The 22,514-nt window shown below is 50.4% G+C and overlaps 1 protein-coding gene across 7 annotated transcripts in view; it reads right to left on the bottom strand.

Moving 5' to 3' along the window:
- Nucleotides 1-22,514, bottom strand: part of CHST15 (carbohydrate sulfotransferase 15) — an 85,973-nt gene that overhangs the window by 9,788 nt on the left and 53,671 nt on the right. For all 7 annotated transcript variants that reach the window (XM_055246315.2, XM_055246295.2, XM_055246296.2 and 4 more), the window contains exons 5-6: nt 20,268-20,424; nt 4,002-4,158 (exon numbers count right to left, since the gene is read on the bottom strand). In XM_055246315.2, the coding sequence (XP_055102290.2) occupies nt 4,002-4,158; nt 20,268-20,424 (314 nt within the window). The remainder of the gene's footprint in view (nt 1-4,001; nt 4,159-20,267; nt 20,425-22,514) is intronic.

Below are 22,514 nucleotides of genomic sequence, written 5' to 3'. Positions count from 1 at the left end.
ACCAAGGTGGGGACACATGCCTCATTCCAAGCACACAACTGGTCACAGCACCGTCCTGCACCTTCTCTCTTGGACCAGGGCCATGAGTGCAGAGTAGCAACCACTGAAGATCAGACTGTTGGGGAAATGTTGAGACCAAACACACGTCTAGGGGAAGCTGGGTTAAAAGGCCTAGATTTGGGTCCTAGATCCTCTGCTTACTGGCTGTGACTCCAGAGGAAGGCTGCCTCCCTGAGCCTCAGTTTTCCCAGTAGGAAGCCCCAGGCATGGGAGGGCCTGTGTTAAGGTGTAGTGCCAGGCTGGTGCTGAGTCTACACTGGCTGAATCCATCATTTCCCATCCATACTCTGACCAGCACACAGCCTCCTCGGCAGGCTCCACCTGGTGGCTCTTGTCTACCAGGAGGCACTTGGGCAGAGAAGGGAGCCAGGCAAACCGGGTCACCTGGCCAGCTGGGGCCGGGAACCACCAATGCCTTCCTCCTTCTCATCCCTCCCTCAGTCAGGATGCTGGCCTCAGACAAGCCTTGAAGGTTGTGCACCAAGCTCTTCCTTCCCTGAAAGGAGGCACCGATCAAAGACGGGACAACACTCCTATTTGGTTCCTCTTGGATTTTCCTTGGACTTTTCCCTCCAGATTCATTCCTGGAGGGGTCCTGCAACCCCTGACCATCGGGGGACAAAGGTGCACCCTCACTTCCCACACTAAAGTAGGCGAATCCCCCAGCCATGCTTTAAATTCACCTGGAGACAGTCTCCTGACGATGTCACACATTTTGTTTGTAATTACAGTTGTTTAGGATTTCAAATTATATCATTTAATAATGCTAGGGAATTTCCTCTCTTTGCTTTGCATTTATAAATATTGGCTGATTAAGTGAGAGCATGAGTGCCAGCCAAAGAAGTGAGCTCAGAGCCACGAATCCCTGTAAGGGGGAATTATCTCGTGGTCATGCACTGGGGGAGACACAGCCAGGCCTGTCTGTTCAGATTCGCCTCTGTGCCCCCAGTTCTTCAGAGATGAGGATGTACAGGGAGGGCACCTCTGCTCTGAGTGTTTTACGGCCAGCTTCAGAGGAGGAGGGGACAGGGAGGCAAGAATGGCCTTCCTGCTTCTGCTGTTTTCTCAAATGCCAAGCTGTTATATTTGGGGGCAGTGTGCCCTGAACCCCATCAATAGTGATGGCAGTTCGGCATCTTAGAAAGATGGCTGGTGCAGCCGGGCGTGGTGGCTCACACCTGTAATCCCAGCACTTTGGGAGGCAGAGGCGGGCAGATCACGAGGTCAGGAGATTGAGACCATCCTGGCTAACACAGTGAAACCCCGTCTCTACTAAAAATACAAAAAAAAATTAGCCGGGCATGGTGGTGGGCGCCTGTAGTCCCAGCTACTCAGGAGGCTGAGGCAGGAGAATGGCGTGAACCCAGGAGGCAGAGCTTGCAGTGAGCTGAGATTGCGCCACTGCACTCCAGCCTGGGCGACAGAGTGAGACTCCGTCCCAAAAAAAGAAAGATGGCTGGTGCAACGGATCAAGGTGAGAAGGGGTCTGGGGAGGGGCTGTCTCCCAGAGAGAGGGAAGTTGTGCAGGTGGGGGTTGCAATGAAAGGGCCAGTGGCTGAATCAGGGCAATAGCAGAGGGTATAACAGTGGAGCTCTCTAGAAATACTGGGAAAAAGAGGGAGGACTCGTGGGTGGATTGAATCAGGCATGGTAGGATGACGGGGAAACCCAGTCTGAGAGCACGTTCCCCGATTTGCGTGCCAACCTCGGCATTTGACCCATAATAGCCCTGGCTCTTAGCTGCTGCTATTACTGTTTATGCCAGGACTGAAGGTCCTCTATGCGGGGCCTGCAGGATGGAACAGCCACCTGCAGCAGGAAAGTGTAGATGTGGCACAAAATGGGCCTGGCCTGAGTCACAGCTGCAACTTGATTCGTGTCTGTCAGCACACACTGGGCACCCCTCTCTGCTCAGCATTATGATCAGTGCTGGAAGAAACCACAACCCCACCTTGAGGCGTCACGCCAGCACCCCTTTCCTCCTGCCAGCCCCAGCCCTGAGACCGCCCTCAGGGAGCCGCCTTGAGGATTGGGTGGGCTGCCCTGCCTGTTCTCTCAGACTCACTCCACAGGGGTCCAGGGCCAAGAGTCACAGCTGAGAGCGGTTCTGGGTCACGAAGCCAGGTCGACAAGCTGTGCTGGTCAAGCCACACACAAATAGAGTTTCTCCGAGACCCTGTGTCCCCTGTGACGGTGGCCACAGAGCCACTGGGTCATTCCCCCTTTGACAATCATAGCCCTCACCCTGACTGCTCTCTTCATCAAACCCAAGCACAAACACGCACAGGTTTCCCGTTTCTCCGGGTCTCTATTTCCTTATGAAGACTCCCTCCCTTGGTTACATGAAACTTACATTAAACAAGTATATGTGCTTTCTCGCGTTAGTGTTTTATTATAGGTGCCTCAGCCATGAACACAGTAGTGAGATATTCCTTTTCCACTCCTACACTATCCCCTGCTTAAAACCCTCTGAGGGGTCCCATCTGTCTCAGGGTGAAGTCTAGACTTCTGAGGCTAGACCCGGTGGTGCGGTCCCACGCGCCACGCACCCAAGCCCCCTCCCTCAGTGCCCCCCATCTCCCACACCACGTGGCTGGCTGTGTTCTGCATGGCAAGTGGTGCTGACCACTGGGCCTCTGCACACGCTGCTCTCACTTCCCTGGCCAACTCTCCTTCAGGCCTCAGCACAGACATTCCCTCTCCTAAGAACCTGTCTGATGCCCTGTTCTCAGGTGGTTCTCTGGTGGCCAGGGCTCCCTGCCCAGCCTCCATCTTCTATCCCCTGCAGCTGCACAGGAAGGCAAGGACCACATCTGTCCTGGTACTGCTGTGGCCCCAGGACCCAGTGCCATGCAGGGGACATACTGGCAAGAATGAACGCAGGAATGCAAGACAGACCCATCACAACAGCCTGGTAAAGCAGTATTGTTACCCCATTGTATGACAAAGCAACTGAGTCTCAGAGAGGCTGAGACAACTGCCTAGAGTCACACAGCCAGCAAACGGCCAAGCTGGAAACCTGACCCACACCAATGGCTGGTTCCAAAGTGCACTCCTCCTACCTGGCACCAGAGCAGGCTCTGGGGTTACCTGTGTCCCTGTGGCATCTTCCTTGCCGAACTACAAAGTCCAACAGGGCAGCCTGGAATCCCACCTGCTGCCCCTGCATGCTGCCTCCCAGATCCCATGGCCTCTGTAATAAGAAAGAGGGGGCAGAGCCTCTTGGCCTGAAGCCCCACCACCTGGGGGCTTCCAAGACTCCACAGCAGGCCTGTTCGTGCCTTGCCACGTGAAACGCTGAGCAGAGCAAGCGGAACAGGCAGCGGCATTAGCCTCGCTGCATAAGCCCTGCTGTTGAAGCACACAGCCAGCCCAGGGAGACCAGCATGGAAAACTATCCCGGGGCTAAAAGGTGCTGAATTCACCAATAACAGCTTTTTGCATTCAAAAAGGCTAGAAATTTACAGACATAGTTCTGAAGGAAGAACAAGAGATACGATTGAGGAATCAACAGAAAATATTTTTCAATTGAGACTCTGTCAAAGAAGCACTGAAAATCATTGATGGGTAATTTTGTAAACCAACAAAACAATCCACCGCTCAAGAGAATGCTCTTAAGACAATTTGAGAGTCGGGTGTCCTCGTGTCTGCTGATTCTAATTGCCGGGTGTCTTGCTAAATGGTAATCTTCCTAAACACACCCTCATCCTCCTGCTGAGGGAGGAGGGGGAGGTGGCAGGTGACCAGCAGGGAAGAAGGCAGGCAGCCAGACTAAGAGCCCATCAGTTTTCAGCTTTTACATCCATGAATAATGGGGAACAGCATTTGCACATTAAAACGCTTCTCTCTGTTCCTATGCTAAAACCCAAACCCACAATGCCGCTTGCATAATAACAACAAACCAGCTCCTTCTGCCAGGGGCCAGCTCGGGGGATACGCACAGGCATGGCGTTGTTGAGGGTATTGTTGTAGACGCAGGCGCGCAGTGAATAATCAAACATGCAATTTTCAAACAGCTGCAGTGCTTCTGTCACTTTCTCATGGAAGTCGTCTGCGGATTTATTCGAACTTGCAAAGTAGAGGTAGTCTGAGTACAACCTGTGAATAAAATAAATGTATATTTTTACCACCCATGAACGTGCAATCACACCATTTGGGCAACACTGAAAATCAGTGTACAATTACATTATCTAGTTTTCCTGATTGAAACACAACCACTCTTCTTCCTTCCCTTGCAGATGAGCCACCTCCCTCATCCCTCCGAGCTCCCACCCTTCTCGTGGCCACCTAAGCTCTTCCAGACCCAGACATGTCTATACTGGCCCCACACAAACCACCAGCTGCTTTTATGTTGTTGCTTGTTCTATCATCTCAGGCAGCCTCTGTTTTCCCAGTAACAGGGAGCTTCAAACAATACCAGATTACAAAAATGGTACACTAGCAAAGAGAAGCCATGAAAATTGTATGCACCTTCTCATTCCTCTCTCCTCTACTGAAGGGAACAAAAATAAGAGCATCTGTTGCTCTCACAATATTACAATTCCACATGAAATTCCCAGTCCTTTCCATACACATTCCTGACACTGAAAAAAAAAAAAATGATGAGATGTATCTTTCTAGGTTGGCAGGGACCTCGTTTTTAACACGATGTAAAAGCACCCCCACATACGCACGTGAATACCTGCAGACTTACACGTTTACCCGTGGACACAGATCTGTTCATAGACACCACGCACACGTATGGCAGAATGCTGCTGCACGGGAATTGATCGTCTTCCTTGACCCACTTCAGGCTCCTCTGTATCCTCCTCCCAACTAGACCTCAACTTTTTTACCTCCAGGTCCATCTCTGCATCACCCTATTTTAGCAAGAATCCTGCTGTTAAATAAAATGTATGAGAAGCTACTGTTCTGGACTGAGCTTCTGCACAAGGCCCCCACAGGCCAGAACAGAGTCATCTGTGCTAGGTGCCACGTAATTGAACTGAACTCAGAACGGGCCAGTTTCCAAAAAACCAGGGGATACACAGCAACCAGTCAGACGTCCCCTTTGCTTTAACCCTAGAAGGAAAGTCACTTTGAAATGAACAATCCATTCTCTGTTCCCTGTTTTTGCTTCTTCAGCCCGTTTCTGCCTATAAAGCCAGAACCTGGCTGGGCCCACAGGAGTACCTTCATATTACAGGAATGGGATGCTGCCCTGTTCACGGACCGTGCTAATAAACACCAGTGAGATCTCTAAACTAAATTTGTCAAAATATTGTTTGTTGACACTACTATGCTGGTTTAGCCAGAATCCCCCACCCTTGGTTAATTGACCACCCTTCTTACCTGATCAGATTCCTGGTCCACCACCCCCAGGAGATGCCTGGCCACCTGGCCTGTCTCCAGCAAGAATCCCATAGGGTTGGTTTAGCCAGAATCCCCACCCCTTCCCCCTTGATGTTTCCCCTTAGTAATTTTCCAGCCACCAACCCCCTCACTCTGCTCCTTGGCTTTTTTTTTTTTTTTCTTTTGAGACGGAGTTTCGCTCTGTCCCCCAGGCTGGAGTACAGTGGCGTGATCTCAGCTCACTGCAACCTCCACCTCCTGGGTTCAAGCGATTCTCCTGCTTCAGCCTCCCGAGTAGTTGGGACTACAGGTGCCTGCCCACCAAACCTGGGTAATTTTTTTGTATTTTTTGTAGAGATGGGGTTTCACCATGTTGGCCAGGTTGGTCCTGAACTCCTGACCTCAACTGATCCACCCACCTCGGCTTTAAAATCCCTACTTTTCCTAGTTGTATTCGGAGTCTCTCTCCTCTACTGGAAAACTGTCATGGCAGTCCCTATACCTACTACAATGGTCCTGAAGAAGGCCTGCATTGCCATTGTAACAAATGTCAGGGCCAGGCACAGTGGCTCATGCCTGTAATCCCAGCGCTTTAGGAGGCCAAGGTGGGAGGATCACTTGAACATAGGAGTTCAAGTCCAGCCCAGGCAACACAGTGAAACCTCGTCTCTACTAAAAATACAAAAAATTGGCCAGGCGTGGTGGTGCGTGCCTGTAGTCCAGCTATTCTGGAGACTGGGGTGGGAGAATCACCTGAGCCCAGGAAGTTGAGGCTGCAGTGAGCCGTGATCATGCCATTGCACTCCAGCCTGGGCAATGGGAGGGAGAACCTGTCTCAAAAAAAAAAAAAAAAAAAAAAGAGGTGTTTTTATCTTCAACAGAACTTTCAGGGTGTGAGTTTCCTACTCTTTTTTCTCCTCTATCTCTCCTTACAGCCCTTTTTGTCTGTTTTCAACCTTCCTGCCATATGTCCTACTCTCTTCTTGCACACACCTGCATCTCTGGGCCAAGGGTGAAACTGGGCTTATGAAAAACGTGGCCTGTGTGGCTCTACAGGGTCACACTTCTCTCTCCTCAAAGCTCTGTACTTTCTATTCCTTCAACTTCTCCAACCTGGCTTCCCCTCTTTCCAGGGAAGGCAATTCTGTGACTCTCATTCTGCACCCATGCATCCAGGTATCTGACATCCATACTTCCTTCTCTTTTTTTTTTTTTGAAGCGGAGTTTCGCTTTGGTTGCCCAGGTTGGAGTGCAATGACGTAATCTCGGCTCACTGCAACCTCCGCCTCCCAGCTTCAAGCAATTCTCCTGCTTCAGCCTCCTGAGTAGCTGAAATTACAGGTGCCTGCCACCACGCCTAGCTGATTTTTTGTATTTTTAGTAGAGACAGGGTTTCACTATGTTGGCCAGGCTAGTCTCGAACTCCAGACCTCAGGTGATCCACCCGCCTCGGCCTCCCAAAGTGCTGGGATTACAGGCGTGAGCCACCACGCCCAGCGGCCATCCATACTTCCAAATACATCAGACCTTCAGCCACACACTATCCTGCAAAAACTGTGCTCCCTTATAGCAGGGTCTGTTGCAAATGTGCCTTCTCCACTGCCCTCCCCTCTAACTGAAGTCATGATATGAGGAGCAGCATTTCTTAGGGACAGGCCCAGAAGCTATCCACCTCTGTAGCCCGCCTTGGCACATGGGGTGCCTCTGACACAGCCCTCTAGAATTCATCCACGGCCCATGTTCACAGAGGACACCTCTTGGAAGTCTTCAGCGGTTTGAGATCTACCCACAGAGTTCCCAGAATCAAAACACCCACCGGAACAGCAGTGTTCCATCTACCACAGCCTGGCCAGCCAAACTGTCCAAAGTGACAGTCAGCAAAGGTGCTCGGTGGCCACTGAGTAGATTTCCCCAGATCCACACTCGCCTGAGAATAGTCCCCAAGACAACACCACATCAGCTTATTACTGGTGTCCCCAACATCACCTGTGCTGTTTTCCTTCTTCAGAATTAGAAGATACATCAAAACTGAAACACGGCATCTGTCGCCATAGCGTCGCTCATAGTTACTATGACCTAAATGGCTGGTCAATAAGTGCCAAAATCAGATACGCGTGAACCTTCAAACAAGGTTTGGCTGTGTGCACTGAGGGGTGCCAGGTGGCAATTGGTCTGAGGAGTACCCTTCCTGGCTCACACATTTCCTATGAGTCCTGTCAATATTATGGCTCAGCCCAAGAAACTACGTCAATGAAAAGTAACAGATGCTTCTGAAACTGTCATAAAATCCCATGTTAAATAAGAATTCGAAGCCCAGTTTTTACCAAAGATGCCCACAGAACTACCCAAATTGTTTGGTGGAACTGGAATTCCATCACATAAATTACCTCACACAAACCCAAACATTGGCTGAAGGTTTCCATACTGAGAATTTTCTTTGTGGTAATAACAATTCTTGCGGATATTTGGCTCATAAATAAAACAAAAGCACCTAAGCCTGTCTTGATTTTAAATACAAAGTCACTTCATAAGGAATCTGCTGATTCCACACAATTCTTCAGAGATCAAGAAGTCATCCCTGGGAAAAACTGGGACACACCTACTGTTCCAACCAGGCAAGCCCACCCCCAGCAGGTGAAACGGCTGATTTTCATCTGTTTGGGGTGGGTTAAAGTGAACTCACTACCTCACTTCCTGTGAGTCACATGTACAGCCTTTGAGAGCCAGGCCACGCTCCTTCCTGGGCTGGATGAAAAGAGACTCCTTTGGCCTCTCAGTCACCTCTGGGTACTTTGGATCTGCTCAGAGACTTGGCAGTGGGCTTTGGGAGCCCCTCAAACCCCACTGCGAGAACCTACGCTGGGTCCCTGGCATCCTGCTGTGTCACAGACATCTGAACAGGGACTAGATTCACCACAAGCTATGGCCACCATCTGGATTCCATAGTTAGATGGATAATGGACACCAAAGAATTATGTCCAAGTCTTAAGCCCAGCCCCTGTGAATGTGACCTTTCTTGGAAATAGGGTCTTTGCAGATGTCATTAAGTGCAGGATCTTAAGATGAGATCCTCCTGGATTTAGGGTGGTCCCAAATCCAATGGCAGGTGTCCTTATAAAAAGAGGAGAGGACAGGGAGCACCACAGAAAGATGGAAGCAGAGCCTGGAGTGCGGGATCTATGAGCCAAGGAATGCCAAGGACTGCTGGAGGCCACCAAGTGCTGGGAGCAGGGGACAGCTTTTATCCCTTAGGGCCACCAGAGGGAACCAATCCTGCAGACATCTTGATTTAGGACTTCTGGCCTCCAGAATCATGAGAATACATTTCTGTTGTTTTAAGAAGCCAAGTTTGTGGTGATTTATTATGACTGCCCTAGGAAACCAATACAGATTGTAAACCCCAATTCTAAGGAAGACCAATAACTCCAAGGAGTTATTTCTGCCGACACCTCTCTGACACCCTGAGACCCTGGAACAGTGGCCCTGAGGGTAGCAGAGGACTGGGACCATGTGGCCAGGTTTCCCACAAGGAAGCATGAAGGAAGGCAAATGCAGACAGGAGCACTTCCCTTCAGGGGAGCACTGAGACAGGGGAGCACTGTTTGGGTTCTCCCCAAGCATTAAGTGAATGCTTCCTAAGACTGTCTTCAAGTAACAAAGCTATCATTTCCCCCTTGACTACTCTCCAGGGAAAAGAGTGAGTTAATAATCTTGGGTGAGAGAAAGCCACTCGGATGGGTTAAAGCCACTCAGAAAATATTGAGAACAGCAAACATATCAAGAATAAGTATCCACTGGACGTCAAAAGGCCGGACAGGCACACCGTGGAACAAGATGAAACGTACAGAAACAAACTGAAATGTCCACCTTTTAGTCTTCAAAATCCACTATCCCATGAGGAAGTGGGGGAAGGAGACCAATGGAATGGAAAACACACAGCTCACGATGAATCATCACAGAACTGCAGGGGCACGGATGCAACCCCAGGATGCATTAACAGAGGCACGGCATGAGGAATGTGGGAGGGTGGAGCCAGGTGACGGGCAGCTCACGGCCTCAGTGGACGCTTGCTTTCAGTGCTGGGCACCAAACCTGTCTGCTCTCCCTGAAGATGCAAAAACTCAGCAGGAAGGAGCCCAGTCCCGAACTCCTGAAGGATGACCAGCGGGCAGAAGGTTCAGGAAGAAAGCCTGGTTGCAGGCAAGGGGAAATACCTCCAGTCAGGGCAGGCCAACACGAGGGAATGGTCCTAGGAGGCAGGAGCAGCCTAGGCTGGAGGGAAGGAGGGCTCTAGGATAGCGTGGGGGCCAGGGGACCTGATACCCTCCCAGCCCTGAGTTTCAGGGCTGCCCAGCCCCCTCCAGCTGAGCCACCTCATTTTCTTACTCTCAAACCATCCTGAACAGATGGGTATTACATTTGGCCAGGACTGTTTCCAACGACAATTCCAAATATAAGTCCAAATGCATTCCAGGCCTTCTGTGCTGCGGTTATTTTAGAAGGCTGCCGGCGCAGCCCCTCACACTGGGCCTGTGCTCATGGGGTACTGCTCAGCCCCTTTCCTGTGAAGCGCAGGGGTCCTGGGACCCCTGGAGGAGCGGTGGGATGGGAAATGTATGTTAGGGGGCATAGGGCTCTATCAATCCAGTGCCTCTGAAAGTGACCATGTCTCTCCCCAAGCGACAAAGGAGGGGCCAGCAGTGGGCAAGGCCCTACTATGTAAAATCTGGATGATTACCCAAGACCACTGCTGAATTCATTCAGGGACACTTACAGGGTGCTGTTCTGAGCCAGCGAGCAGAGGTCGGTGAGCTGATCACTATTAAAGCAGGAGCTGCTGCTGCTCCTCCTGGCAGGGCTCTGTGTGATTGCTTTCCGGGTTTAGCACCTGCAATGTTCTCGGTTTCCACTCCTGATGTGGATGCTGGGGGGCAGGGAGGGCCACCACCACCACGCCCTGTACAGGGTGCTGCCTGCATGCTCTGCGTCTATCTTCACAACCCCACAATGAGATGTGGGCCACCCCATTTTATGGGGGAGAAGGCTGACACTAGAGAGGTTAAGGAGTTTGTCCATGGTCACCCAGCCCAGGAAGCTCCAGGGCAGGGCTGGGACCCAAACCAACCCAGGCCTGCCTGACCCCAAAGCCCCTCACCCAGCAGGACGTGGCCCCTGCCCTCCGAGCTTAGGCAAGGAGATGAATCCACGGCTGACTAGAGTGGGTGCTGGCCGTCTGCACTGATGGTTTTCGGGTTTTGTTTGTTTAGGTGTTTTTTATTATTTTAGGTGCACAGTGATTTGGAAGAAAAAGTCAATTCTACTCCAGAACTACTTAATAAGTCACAGGAGACTGATAAACAATTACAAATGTAATAGAGTGGCAAATCAACACTTAGGATAAACGTGAGGAACTCCAATGCCACGGTCGGGAACAGCAAATGTGTTTACAGAACATCACATCGGGCATCTAGAAAAGTGACAGCAACAGCAAAAGGGAATTCAGGCATCTATCATGAAGCCGGAACACACTGCGGGATCTTGTGTCTCTTGGAAAAGCTAATACTCCTCGGTGATCGCAATAGCTCATTAGTGTTTGACAGTTCCAGTTCCTAAGTGACGATGTGGTTGTTCATCGGCCTGGCCTCTATGTGGAGAGCTCTGCAGGTCCCGGCTCCAATGCCACTAGTCTGGGAAAACCTCTCTCCACAGTGGGTTCCTCCTCCTTGTGCAGTATTTTTGTTCATATCATTTTTATATTGAGAAATGATCCACGTACCGTAGCATTCACCCATTTAATGTGAACAATTCACCAGTTTTTAGTATACACCACACAGCTGTGTGAACACCACCACTCCCCAGTCCCAAGATGTTTTCATCACCCTGATGAGCGACTGCTGGTTCTAACACAGCAGTTCCCAAAGGGACTCATGTCAGAAGTCACTAAGATCACCCAGCTCAAAAGGCACCCAAACGCGCAAGCTTCAATCGCAGTTTCAGCTCAGACAAGGGCAGGCGCTCGGTGGCCTGGAGCTCTGACATCTCCTCCGGTTACTGCTCCACATGTGGGACTTCTCAGAGGGCCACCTTTGAGGAAAGACCCCAAGCTGGAGCTGCAGCTGCAGGCGGCTGGGAGCAGGTGACCATCCCTGGGCTGGCTCACCCCAATGACACTGGCCCCACCTCCCCGTGCTCCTCAAACACTGGCTCCTCAGTGACAGTTACGGCAACGGTCACATTTCCTCAGGCAGGAGGACCCGAGATGGGGACACACTCATGTCCTCCAATTCACCCTCAACAACATCTTGCAGTACTGTGGCCACGTGAGGGTTGTAATGAGAGGCAGCCAGAGCACCTGGCCTCGTTATTCTCCATTTGCTGGCATCCGAATTTAAATCACTGATCAATAATTCCCAGCCTGTGATATGGTGCCATCAATAATGATTATATATTTTTTTCCTACCAGGAAAAAAAGGCCATTTAATGTAGCTGAGATGGAGCCCTTTTGTTCCACTGAATCACAAACTGTGACTGTCTCATCAGGAGGCTGGATGAGACAGGACTGGCCAGGCCAGCTGATCTGGAGGGAATGTCTAAGGTCACCTTGGACTGAACACAGGGGTGACATTGGTGAGGCTCATTCTCTGCCAGCTAAGAACATCCATGTTTGGTCCTAAAAACGCCCAAATGAATGACAGGTGTCCTGTTTGTTGGGGCCATTCTATTTCCTACCAGGCCCTAGGTTCCTTGTGCACAAGTGGGGTTCCCAGCCCCTCTTTGTTCCTTCCAGAGCATCCAATGACAGGGACCTGGTAACTCCACAGACTGGGAGGCAGCACTTCTCAGAGGCAACACCAAGCATCCCTGACATCTCCGAGCCTGGCGTGGTTTACAAAGCACCTTCTCGTGATTCACCAGTGACTCTCATGGCAGATGTTTCTACAGGCAAGAAAACTAGGGTGCACTGAGGATTGGTGGGCTACCCCTGGTTACAAAGCCAGGCCCAGGGTGTGGGCCCCTCACTGCAGGGCAATGGCCACTGCACACCGGGGCGGGGCCAGTATGTGACATGTGCTGCCACCCCCTCCTTCAACAGCGTCAACCTCACTAAGCAGCCCAGAACTCCGGGTGAGACAGGTCCCTGAACTCTGGCTGCCCCAGGGTCGTTTCTAAGTGCCCACCCTGATCCCAGCCCAGCGGGCACACATCTCACCTTAGGATCTCGCAGATACACACAACGGGGCTCCTTTTCCCTAGGGTGTTCCTCCTGCTCGGAACCATCCTCTCCAAACAATCGTGTGGGAATACACAGGACTGCCAAGGACTTCACAAACATTCCCCCAAAACATAAACAGTGTTCAACACTTGGGAGTTTTCAGCTTGGTGGTTTTTCTCCCACCAATAACAAGATGTGGTGCCTCACCAGGCAGTCCCTCCTGAACAGTCTTCAGAGAACCCCTTCACAAAGACCCAAGCTGTCCTTCTGGCCTGGGCGCTGCCAGCTCTCCCTCCCCGCTCTGTGATCTAGGCCAATCCCCTTGACCTCGGGTGGCTCAACAGCTCAGTCCTATTAAAGCGACCTCACGCCGCTTCCAGGGCCCATATCAAGGTGTGTCAACAGGCAGCTTCTGGGAAGCAAAATGCCTGAACCCACCAGGAATCAATAGGCAGCTTCAATAAAGACACCGCACTACAGCAGTCCTCACAAGGACCCTTGTAATTCTTAATCTTCCAGAATCTTAGAGAAAAGGAAAGAGTGAGAGCTGGAGGGAGAGGCGAGAAAGATAAATCGATCCATGGCTATTGCTGCAACCTCTACACCCCCACGGCTTTCTCCTCATTCCGTCTCTTCTCCACAGAGGCGTTCTCTTAATTTCCCTTTGAGATGGTTTAAATCAATAATGAATCCCTCAGTGCTAGGAACAGCCTGCATTTTAATCCTTGTGCAAATCTGTTCCAGAGAAAACATCGCATGACATTCCCAGTGCCAGGCTCTCTTCTGATTGAGAACACATCCAGGGCTTTCAATCAGTGCTTCCAGGGGCTGGGGGAAGTTGAGCTGTTTGGAGAAGGGCTTCCGGTGCTGCCTGAATAGCAAGAGAGATTCTCAAGTCAAAGTTCCGCTGCAGTTCAAAGGCATGAATCCGGCTCAGCTCCCTTCTGTGTGTGCTGGCTTTTGCCCTAGGGTGGGCATCCTGCTCCCTCTGATGTGGAAGTAGGTGAATGAGGTGCGTCCAGGCTTAGGCATCCGCAAAAACCGGGTCCTTCCTATTTACAGAGCTTTGCAAAACTGGGGAGCCATCCTGCTAGTAACTCACAGCCCAGTCCCTCCTGGGAATGAGCCTCAGCTGAAGAGGCCACCGGCGGCACCCAAGGCTAAGCCTCCACAGGTGGTCCTGTCCAACAATGGATGGATGGCAGAAGCCTCACCCAGAGATAGCTCTGGGGCAGAGGGGCTGCCCCAGCTCAATCACTTACATGAAGCCTGGCCCCACTCCCTCAACTACACAGAGGCTCCGTGAGAGCAAACGGGATGGATTTTCCTCTCCTATGTACAGCTTGCATCTAGCACATCAAGGGTGTTCAATAAATACAGCCAGGTGTCACTTAACAGCAGGGATATGTATGTTCTAAGAAATGCATCAGTAGGTGATGTCATGTGAATGTCATAGAGTGCTCACACAAACCCAGATGGCACAGCCCCCTACACACCTAGGCAGCGGGGTACAGCCTACTGCTCCTATGCTGTCAGCCTGTACCACAGGAATCCTGTAAGCAGTTGTAACAGAAGAGTTAGAATTTATGTATTGAAGCATAGAAAAGGCACAATGAAAACACGGGATTATAACTTTACGGGGCCACCATCATATATGGGGTCCATTGTTGACCAAAACTTGGTTATGTGGTTTGCAACTCTATTTGGGGAGTGAGTAAATGAGTGATCGGTTTATTGTTATTAGTAGTAATAACTGATACCTAATAATAATAATGATTACATATTTTCCATTTGTCAAGCACTGTTTAAACACGTTACTACAAATATTAAGTCATTTAACTCTCACTACCCTGGAGGTAGGACTGTCTTCCCCCATTTTACCGATGAGAAAATGAAGCACAGAGAGGTTAAGTTTCTTGTCCCAGTTTACAGAGCAGTAAGTGACAGGGCTGGGGTTCCAATGCCTGTGTCCCTGCCACCATGACTCCAGTATACCTCCCAGACACTCAGCGGGTGAAAGCTGTGCACCACCCTCAGGCCCCCTCACACACTCTGCAGACAGAGTGAAGCTGACGAAACCAGGGTTCCTGCCCAAATGTTCAGCCCCGCTATTCCTCTGTGTCCCCATGAGTGACTGCCTATAACAGAATCCATTTCATTAAAAGCCTGCTTCCTTTCCTAGTTTATCGTCATAACTGAATCATTTGACCAGTCCAAGGGGTTGTTTAAAAAATCAGTTTATATAAGCAGATGAAGAAAAGAACTAGCCAGGTTCCAAGACTCCAGGGGTTTGGGTCAAAATCGAGTTTGAATTCTTCACCGAGCTGAGTTCTCCTTCCCTTTGGACTCATCATCACAGAATGGGAAAATGAACCATTCCTGTGGTGGGTTGTTTCTGGGCATTGCATTAAGACTACACACAGAATCAAACCCCAGACACAGACACTGTAAAATCCTTAACAGATGGTGCATGACCCCACTCCAAATGTCCCTTGAATAAATGAGGAATCCAACTAGGTTGGAGGTGCCAGCACCTTCCACGCATTTTTCACACTTAATGGAGGCTATAACTGCCTCTGAATTAAGAGACAAACACTATCAACTCTCTCACAAATGAAGAGGCAGGAGGCTAATGTGAGATGTGTTTGAAAAGAATAGTCTTTACCACTTACGAACGGGATTAAACAAAGAAAAATTCTGCTTGCAATTGGTGGCTTCTTTTTAATTAACTGGGCCAATTCAGCATAGGAATGCATCAAGCTAGTTTTAAATTGTCATGATCTCTTACAGAGAGGAAACTGGAACATGAATTCTTGGCTGGCTTCTTTGGCCATATGAACCATCCGGTCCACTTCTTTCCATTATTCCTCTGTTCTCCTCCAGAAAAAAAAAAAAAAAAAAAATGGACTTGCCACTTGAATCCTTCTCTGGAAATTTAAAAGTGATTTGACTTTGCTTAAAATTCCAACATTTTCAAACCCTCTACTTTGGATCAATTATAGAAGTAAAGGCTGAATGTGAACCTAAAACTAAAAATAAAAGTGGTATTTCCCCTCTACAAGCCAATTTATAGAAGGAAAAGAACAACTTGGACCAATCCAACTTGCAGCCAGCAACCCCCAAAATCTCCTGCTTACAGAAGTGCAAGGTCACAGCACAGGGCTAATGGCCCAGGATCCCGTTAGACTAATGGAACTTGGGCTCAGAGTGTTTGTTTCTTCAAGAGTGACCTAAACACGCAGTATTTATCATCCTTCCTGGCTGAGATGGGAAACGCGCCAGCCATTTCAGATAGGCCATGAGTCATGGGCTTCGAAAAAGAAGAAATTCCTATTGTTACTTATTTTTATAAATGTTTAAGAAGAAATGAAACAGCTGCTATGTCAGTAACTTACACAGAAAATACGCACATAAACACACTTCCTCTGCCACTAGAGCTGGGATCAAGCTGGAAGCTACTCTCCTGGCTGCAAAGCCCAGGCCCCAGTTTCCTGAGGATCAGGTGCAGAATGGGAGGTGGCTGACTCCTAGGATGGTCCTCAGTGATCCCCGGTTCTTAGTATTCACACCCTGTAGTCTCTTCCCGTTGAGTGTGGCTAGACCTCATGACTCGCTTTTAACCAACAGAATATGGCAATGATGATGGGATTTCACACCCATGACTAGGTTAGAAAAAATCGTGACTTCTAATCTGCTAGCAGATGCTCTAGCTTGCTGGCCTGGATAAAGCCTGCAGCCATACCGGAGAGGCCCTGTGGTGAGGTATTGAGGGTAGTCTCTCGCCAAAAGCCAGCAAAGATCTGAAGCCCTCATTCCAACAGCTCTTGAGGTGCTAAATTCTGCCCACAACCATGTGCGCTTGGGAGCAGGTCCTTCTGCAGTCAAGCATATTGAAGAGCCCCAGCCTGATGACAGCTGGGTCACGGCCTCATGAGAGACCTTAAGTAGAGGACCCAGTAAAGCTGCAACCAGGTTCCTGACCCCCAGAAACTGTTTGAAGCTGCTAAGTTTTGGCAAACTTGTTCCGCAGCAGTACATAACTAGTACAGCAGGCAATGCAAGGCCTGGGTCAGCGTCCTAACACTGCTGCTGCCCCGGCATCCTGCCCTTCTCCTCAGCACCAGGACATGCACCATGACGAAGCCGCCACCCACTTCTCCGATAAAGCACCAGCTCCCAGGGGGTAGGCACTGGGTCGCCACTGTTGTTCACCAGGGCACGTATGCTCAGTGCCCAGCACAGGACCCAGCCTGTGGCAGGGGCTGAATATGTGTTTGAATTGACCAACTATTTCTGTTAGGCTGAGGACCAGGGAGGCAAGAAGCTTTCACATTCAGTTCCTAGGATACATAGAGTATTTGTTATTAAAAGAAGAAAACATGGTGGCTACTTGAGGGGACCATGCTGTGAACTGTGAGCCTCCTTCTAGCTGGCAGACTCAGGCTGGGGTAAGAGAGGAGTTTGGCAGGTCTTGCTCCTAGCCGAGCTGCTTGCACCTGCACGGTGCTGCGTCTTCTGTTCCAACGCTCACCTTTGTGGTGTTGGTGTCCTCAGAGGTGGGACCAGAACTCCAGGAAGAAAGAAACACACCCAGGGACCCTGGCTCCACCCCCTAACAGGGACCCTGGCTCCACCCCCTAACAGGGACCCTGGCTCCACCCCCTAACACGGACCCTGGCTCCACCCCTAACAGGGACCCTGGCTCCACCCCCCAACAGGGACCCTGGCTCCACCCCTAATAGGGACCCTGGCTCCACCCCTAACAGGGACCCTGGCTCCACCCCCTAACAGGGACCCTGGCTCCACCCCAAACAGGAGAATATGTGGTGTTTTCCTTTGCACTTGTCCTTCTCTCTGCCTGGAAGGCTTCTTCATCTTAACCCACCTTCCTGCCTTGTTTACACAGCAAACTCTTATTCATCCTTCAAAACCCAGTCTGGCATCAATTTTCTTCAGGTCAATTCCTTCTGGATCTCCCTACTCAGGAGCCCTACTCTCCCCACCTCCTACTCTGCAGAACTGCAGCCAACCACAGCCATGCCCACGTCCCCACTGGGAGCTCCAGTCTCCCAGGGCCCAGAGCAGGGCTGACACACACCAAACCCAGTCCCAACAGATGGGCCCACACCTCTCTGTGCCCAGACAGTACACAAGGCTGCTGTGTGCACTCTCGACCCCTGAGGTTAAGGCGTGGTCTGACTTTTCTCAGAATGAGGAACTAAGCAGCAGCGACAGGAAAACATTTGATGAGCACACCCAGCACTTGCGCCCTTCAGCTGGAGGTCGTGTGGGGGAGGGAGGCAGAGCAGCTATGAAAACACCTCCGGGGGCGGCGAGGGGTCAGCTCGAGGTGACAGTTATGTCACCATGAGAGCTTGGCGAGTGTGCGTCAGCCCTGCTGGAAGGAGGGAGACCACTCAGCGGGGCCAATTTCTGCCTCCAAAACACGGGAACCAGCAGGTGGGACATGACAAGGGACAGCAAGTCAGTGCCTGCCTCAGAACAGAGTGGACGAAGTCCTGGGCTGGGAGATGCAGAGAGCAGGGAGAGAAACCACACCTGGCACCTGCCAGAAGGCATGGCACCGGGACAGCCACCAAGAGCTCAGGCTCAGGAAGCCGGGGCTGAGGGACGGCAAATCCAGCCTCTCCCTGACCAGGTCATACTCAGAGCAGTAGGAGCCATGCAGACTCCACAAGAGGGACATCAGCTCAGAAGTGTGACCAGGGCAGACTTTAAAGCATGTTTTTGGGGGGCAACAATGCAAAGTGAAAGAAGCAGGACATAAGACTGTCCCATCACACCCACGTGCACACACACACACACACACACACACTTATTTGCATAGAAAAGAAGTCTGGAAGAAAATATACCAAAACATAAATAGTAGTTATCCAGGTGAGAAATTATAGTTTGAAAACAGTTTAACAATATATGTTCTAAAATTTCCACAACAAACACGTCTTATTGTTATAATTGGCAAATACGTGGGGCCAGGAAGGTATGCCACCTGAGGAAGGGATCCCAGGGGTCAGTTTCCCGGGGCTGCCAGGACAAATCACCACGAACAGGTGGTGCATAATGACAGGACTTTCTTCCCTCAGTGTCCTGGAAGCTGGAGTCTGAAACCAAGGTGTGGGGCAGGGGTGGTTCCTCTGGGGTGCCAGGGGAGAATCTGTTCCACGCCTCTCCTGGCTCCTGGTGGCTGCTGGCACTCCTTGGCACCCCTTGGCTGGTGGCAGCATCACTCCAGCCTCGTCACGAGGCATGCTCCCTGTGTCTTACGGTGGGTGAGGGTCTACCCTGATCCAGTATGACCTCATTTTAACCGGAGTGCATCTGCAAAGATCCTATTTCCAAATAAGATCACAGTCACACACACTGGAGGAGACGACTTCGGCATATCTTTCTGGGGGGCATAATTCAATCCATAAGAAGATGTAGTTGGCCCAAAGGAAAATAAGACACAAAGGGCTGTGGTCCCTGTCTTTAAATATCGCCAGCCTCTCCTGTTTTGGAAGGATTAGACTTGGTCTGTCTGACTGTATGGAGAAGAAACAGGACCAATGAGTGGATGTTCCCCAAAAACGGACCTGGTCTCAACATAGGAACACAGCTGTCCTAAGCTACACTGGCCATCTTTCGTGGAGAATTCCCTGACTCAGAGGGCCTCGGATTAGACAGGGGCCCCCTTAGCTCTGCTGTGGTGGTACTGGAGGGAGCGTTGGACTAAATAATTTTAAGGTCCTGGCAGCCCTGAGATTCTGCATTCACACAGGCATCAATGACGCAAGCAGTGCCCAGTGCCAGCCGGGCCGCCCCATAGTGGCTGTTCAATATCCCACTACCCTGGCCTCACCCACACTGGGCAACGCTTGATCTTAAAGCAAAGCTGCTCTGCTCATCGTTCTTCCTTTTGGTCTCTCAAGGAGAGCTGGAAACTGTACATTCAATGCAGACAAGGATAAAAGCATCGACCACATCAAGAGACGCAGAATTCTAGGAGTTAAACCATGTGAAGAAGCTTACGCCCCTGATTCTAAGGGTGTTTCCCCCGCCTTGACAGTACCAAGGAACCGTCCCGTGTCCCTGGTCAGGCCCGCTGGGGCTGAAGTCACACAGACCAGGATCAGAATGGTTAAGAAAACAATCTGCAACGTGTGTCAACTCAGTGGGGACAGCCTCAAGAATAACACTTATGTAAGAAACAGCAATAACATTGCAAGTTCCATTTATTTTTGTTTGTTTTTATTTATTTATTTATTTATTTGAGATAGAGTCTCGCTCTGTTGCCCAGGCTGGAGTACAGTTGCGCCATCTTGGCCCACTGCAGCCTCCACCTCCTGGATTCAAGCGATTCTCCTGCCTCAGCCTCCCAAGTAGCTGGGACTACAAAAGTGTGCCACCACGCCTGGTGATTTTTGTATTTTTAGTAGAGATGGGGTTTCACCATGTTGGCCAGGCTGGTCTTGAACTCCTGACCTCAGGTGATCCACCCACCCCGGCCTCCCAAAGTGCTGGGATTACAGGCATGAGCCACCGTACCCAGCCTGTTTAATTTTTTCTAAAGGAGACAAAATCTTATTTGTGACGAGAGGGGAACACCGTTCTTCAAAAGTTCCTCTTCTTCTCACCCCAAATGCAACACACAGAAACTGCTCACCTCTCCACAGGGTCCCTGAGCATGACAATTAGTTTGGCGTTCGGCTGAAAGGCGTGGATGAAGTCCTGGGTCAGAAACGGTGGCTCGCCGTCCGTGCTGTTGTCGTAGAAAAACGTCCAGGCATTGTTATCCCACATCGTGGAGGCACTGGCCTCCCCTGGAAACAGAAAACACTCCAAGTGAGCTGGGGTGGGATTTGGGCCCCCACGGAGTGGCTCTAGGTGCCAGAGGCCAAACCTGGCCCCGATGCCTTCCTCTTAAGCAGCAGGACAGGCCAAGCTGTCAGCCTTTGCGGGCATTTGGGACTCCAAAGAGAGAAGGTTGGATGCCCACCCCTGCCACAGCCACACCCCACCTCCACCCCAAAAACCTCTGTCTGGAAGTCCAGGCGATCCATGCAACACTGAGTGCCCCCAACCCTGAGCTCCTCTTTCCAAGGGGAGCAAGAATGAAAACCTTCACTAGCACCTGGACCCCCAGTTTCACAGTATTTAACTTTGCTCATGGTGCACAGCTCTGTGGCATTTTAAGGGCCCACTGAGAACGCAGTCTGTGAGAAAAATACACCAAAACATAAACAGCAGGTATCTAGGTGGGAAATTATAGGTGGTTTTGAAAATGGTTTTCCTGTATAGTTTTCCAATATATGTTCTATACAGTAGATGGTTCTAGTAATAATAGATGGAGTTCTCTCTGAACTAGGGGCCCAAGATGATGAAAGGCCTTGCCATTTCTGCCCAGGATCTAACAAAGAGAAAGAGCTGGGGCAGAGCTGAGCCACGTTTCACAGCCGGGAGGAGCCGAGAACTGGTCTAGCAGACCAGGAGCCTGGAGCTGGTACTAGATGATTTCCTTCCAAAGCATCAGGAGAAAGGAGGAGGGTGGGAACACTAACCCTTATGAGGAATTTGAGTGCGATTTCCTTCCTTGAAGCTGTAACTGTCATCATAGGGCATACTCTAAGACTAAAAGAGAGAGGTGCTTTGCCACAGGGCTCACACGCCCTGTCTCCTGCGAGGCCATTGCTCTGCACGCAGCTGGCGCCTACTCAGTGCAGACTGGGTGAACGGGAACTGGGTCCCAGCCAGTTTCACATTTCATCACGGTCCTCACAAGTGAAGGATGTAAATGGCAAACGCACGTCCCAGCACAGAGGTGATGCCAAGACACAGGCAGGCATTCCAACAGCACAGACTCTCTCAGAGGACGAAGCCAAATTTCCTGAGGGTTTGAGGAGAGACAGTGTGTGTGTGTGTGTGCGTGTGTGTGTGTGTGTGTGTGTGTTTAGGAAAGTCTTCAGAGATTTAAAAAAGAAGGCAAATCCATCAATCAGCTCTGCACTCAATTGATTTCCTGACAGTTTGCCAAGGACTACAGGACACATCTGAAAGTTACTTATCCAGGGAAAGACTGAGCCAGATGACTGAGTCTCTTTGGTCAGTGACAAGTGTATCATATCCCTACAGGCCCCTATCAGTTCTGTCGGATGCGTAATCACATCCAGGTGAACAGCTCTGTTCTGGTCTTTTGTTCTTTCTTTTTTTAAAGAGACAATACCCTAGGATACAGAAAAAACAAGTCAATCAGAAGTCCCTTGAAAATTCTACTCGCAATGAGTAAGAATATAAAGGACAAGTGAACTCTCTAGCTAAACTGGCACCAATTCTGTCAGATCTCAAAAATGAACTGGTTTTAGAGCCATGGAGGCATTTGTCCATCCACCTGACTGTCTTCCTTCCATCCAGCCACCATCCATCGTTTGTCCATACAGGAAGCATTCATTTGGTGTCTAATCTGTGCTCAGCATTGTGCTTGGCACCAGGGACAGATCAGGGGAGGAAAGCACGGCCCCTCCTCTCTCGGACCTTAAGACATAAGGGGGACGATGGCAATTCAAGAAACGAAGAGTACCACGTGGGGTACCTGGGAGTAGAGGCAGGAGCCTTTCAATGTGTCTAAAGCTCTGGCCCCAATTTCAGCCATCACATTCAGGCCACCTGCATCCTGAACCTCTTGTGTGATGCTAGCTGTCAAAAAGACAGCAGAAGAAAGGTCCTCTCTGACCTAGTGGCCCAAGATGATGAAAGATCCTGCTGTTTCTGCCCGGAATCTAACAAAGAGGAAGAGCTGGGGCAGAGCTGAGTCACATTTCAGAGCTGGAAGGAGTCTAGAACTGACCTGGTCCAACAATCCCACTTTGCAGAAGTGTAGACAGAGTCCAGGAACAGGAAAAATGACCGGCCGCAA

This window comes from Symphalangus syndactylus, chromosome 2 (genome assembly GCF_028878055.3).
Source record: "Symphalangus syndactylus isolate Jambi chromosome 2, NHGRI_mSymSyn1-v2.1_pri, whole genome shotgun sequence".
Taxonomy (NCBI): Eukaryota; Metazoa; Chordata; class Mammalia; order Primates; family Hylobatidae; genus Symphalangus; species Symphalangus syndactylus.
The sequence above is the reverse complement of the archived record's forward strand: the minus strand, read 5'-3'. Positions and strand labels throughout refer to the sequence as shown.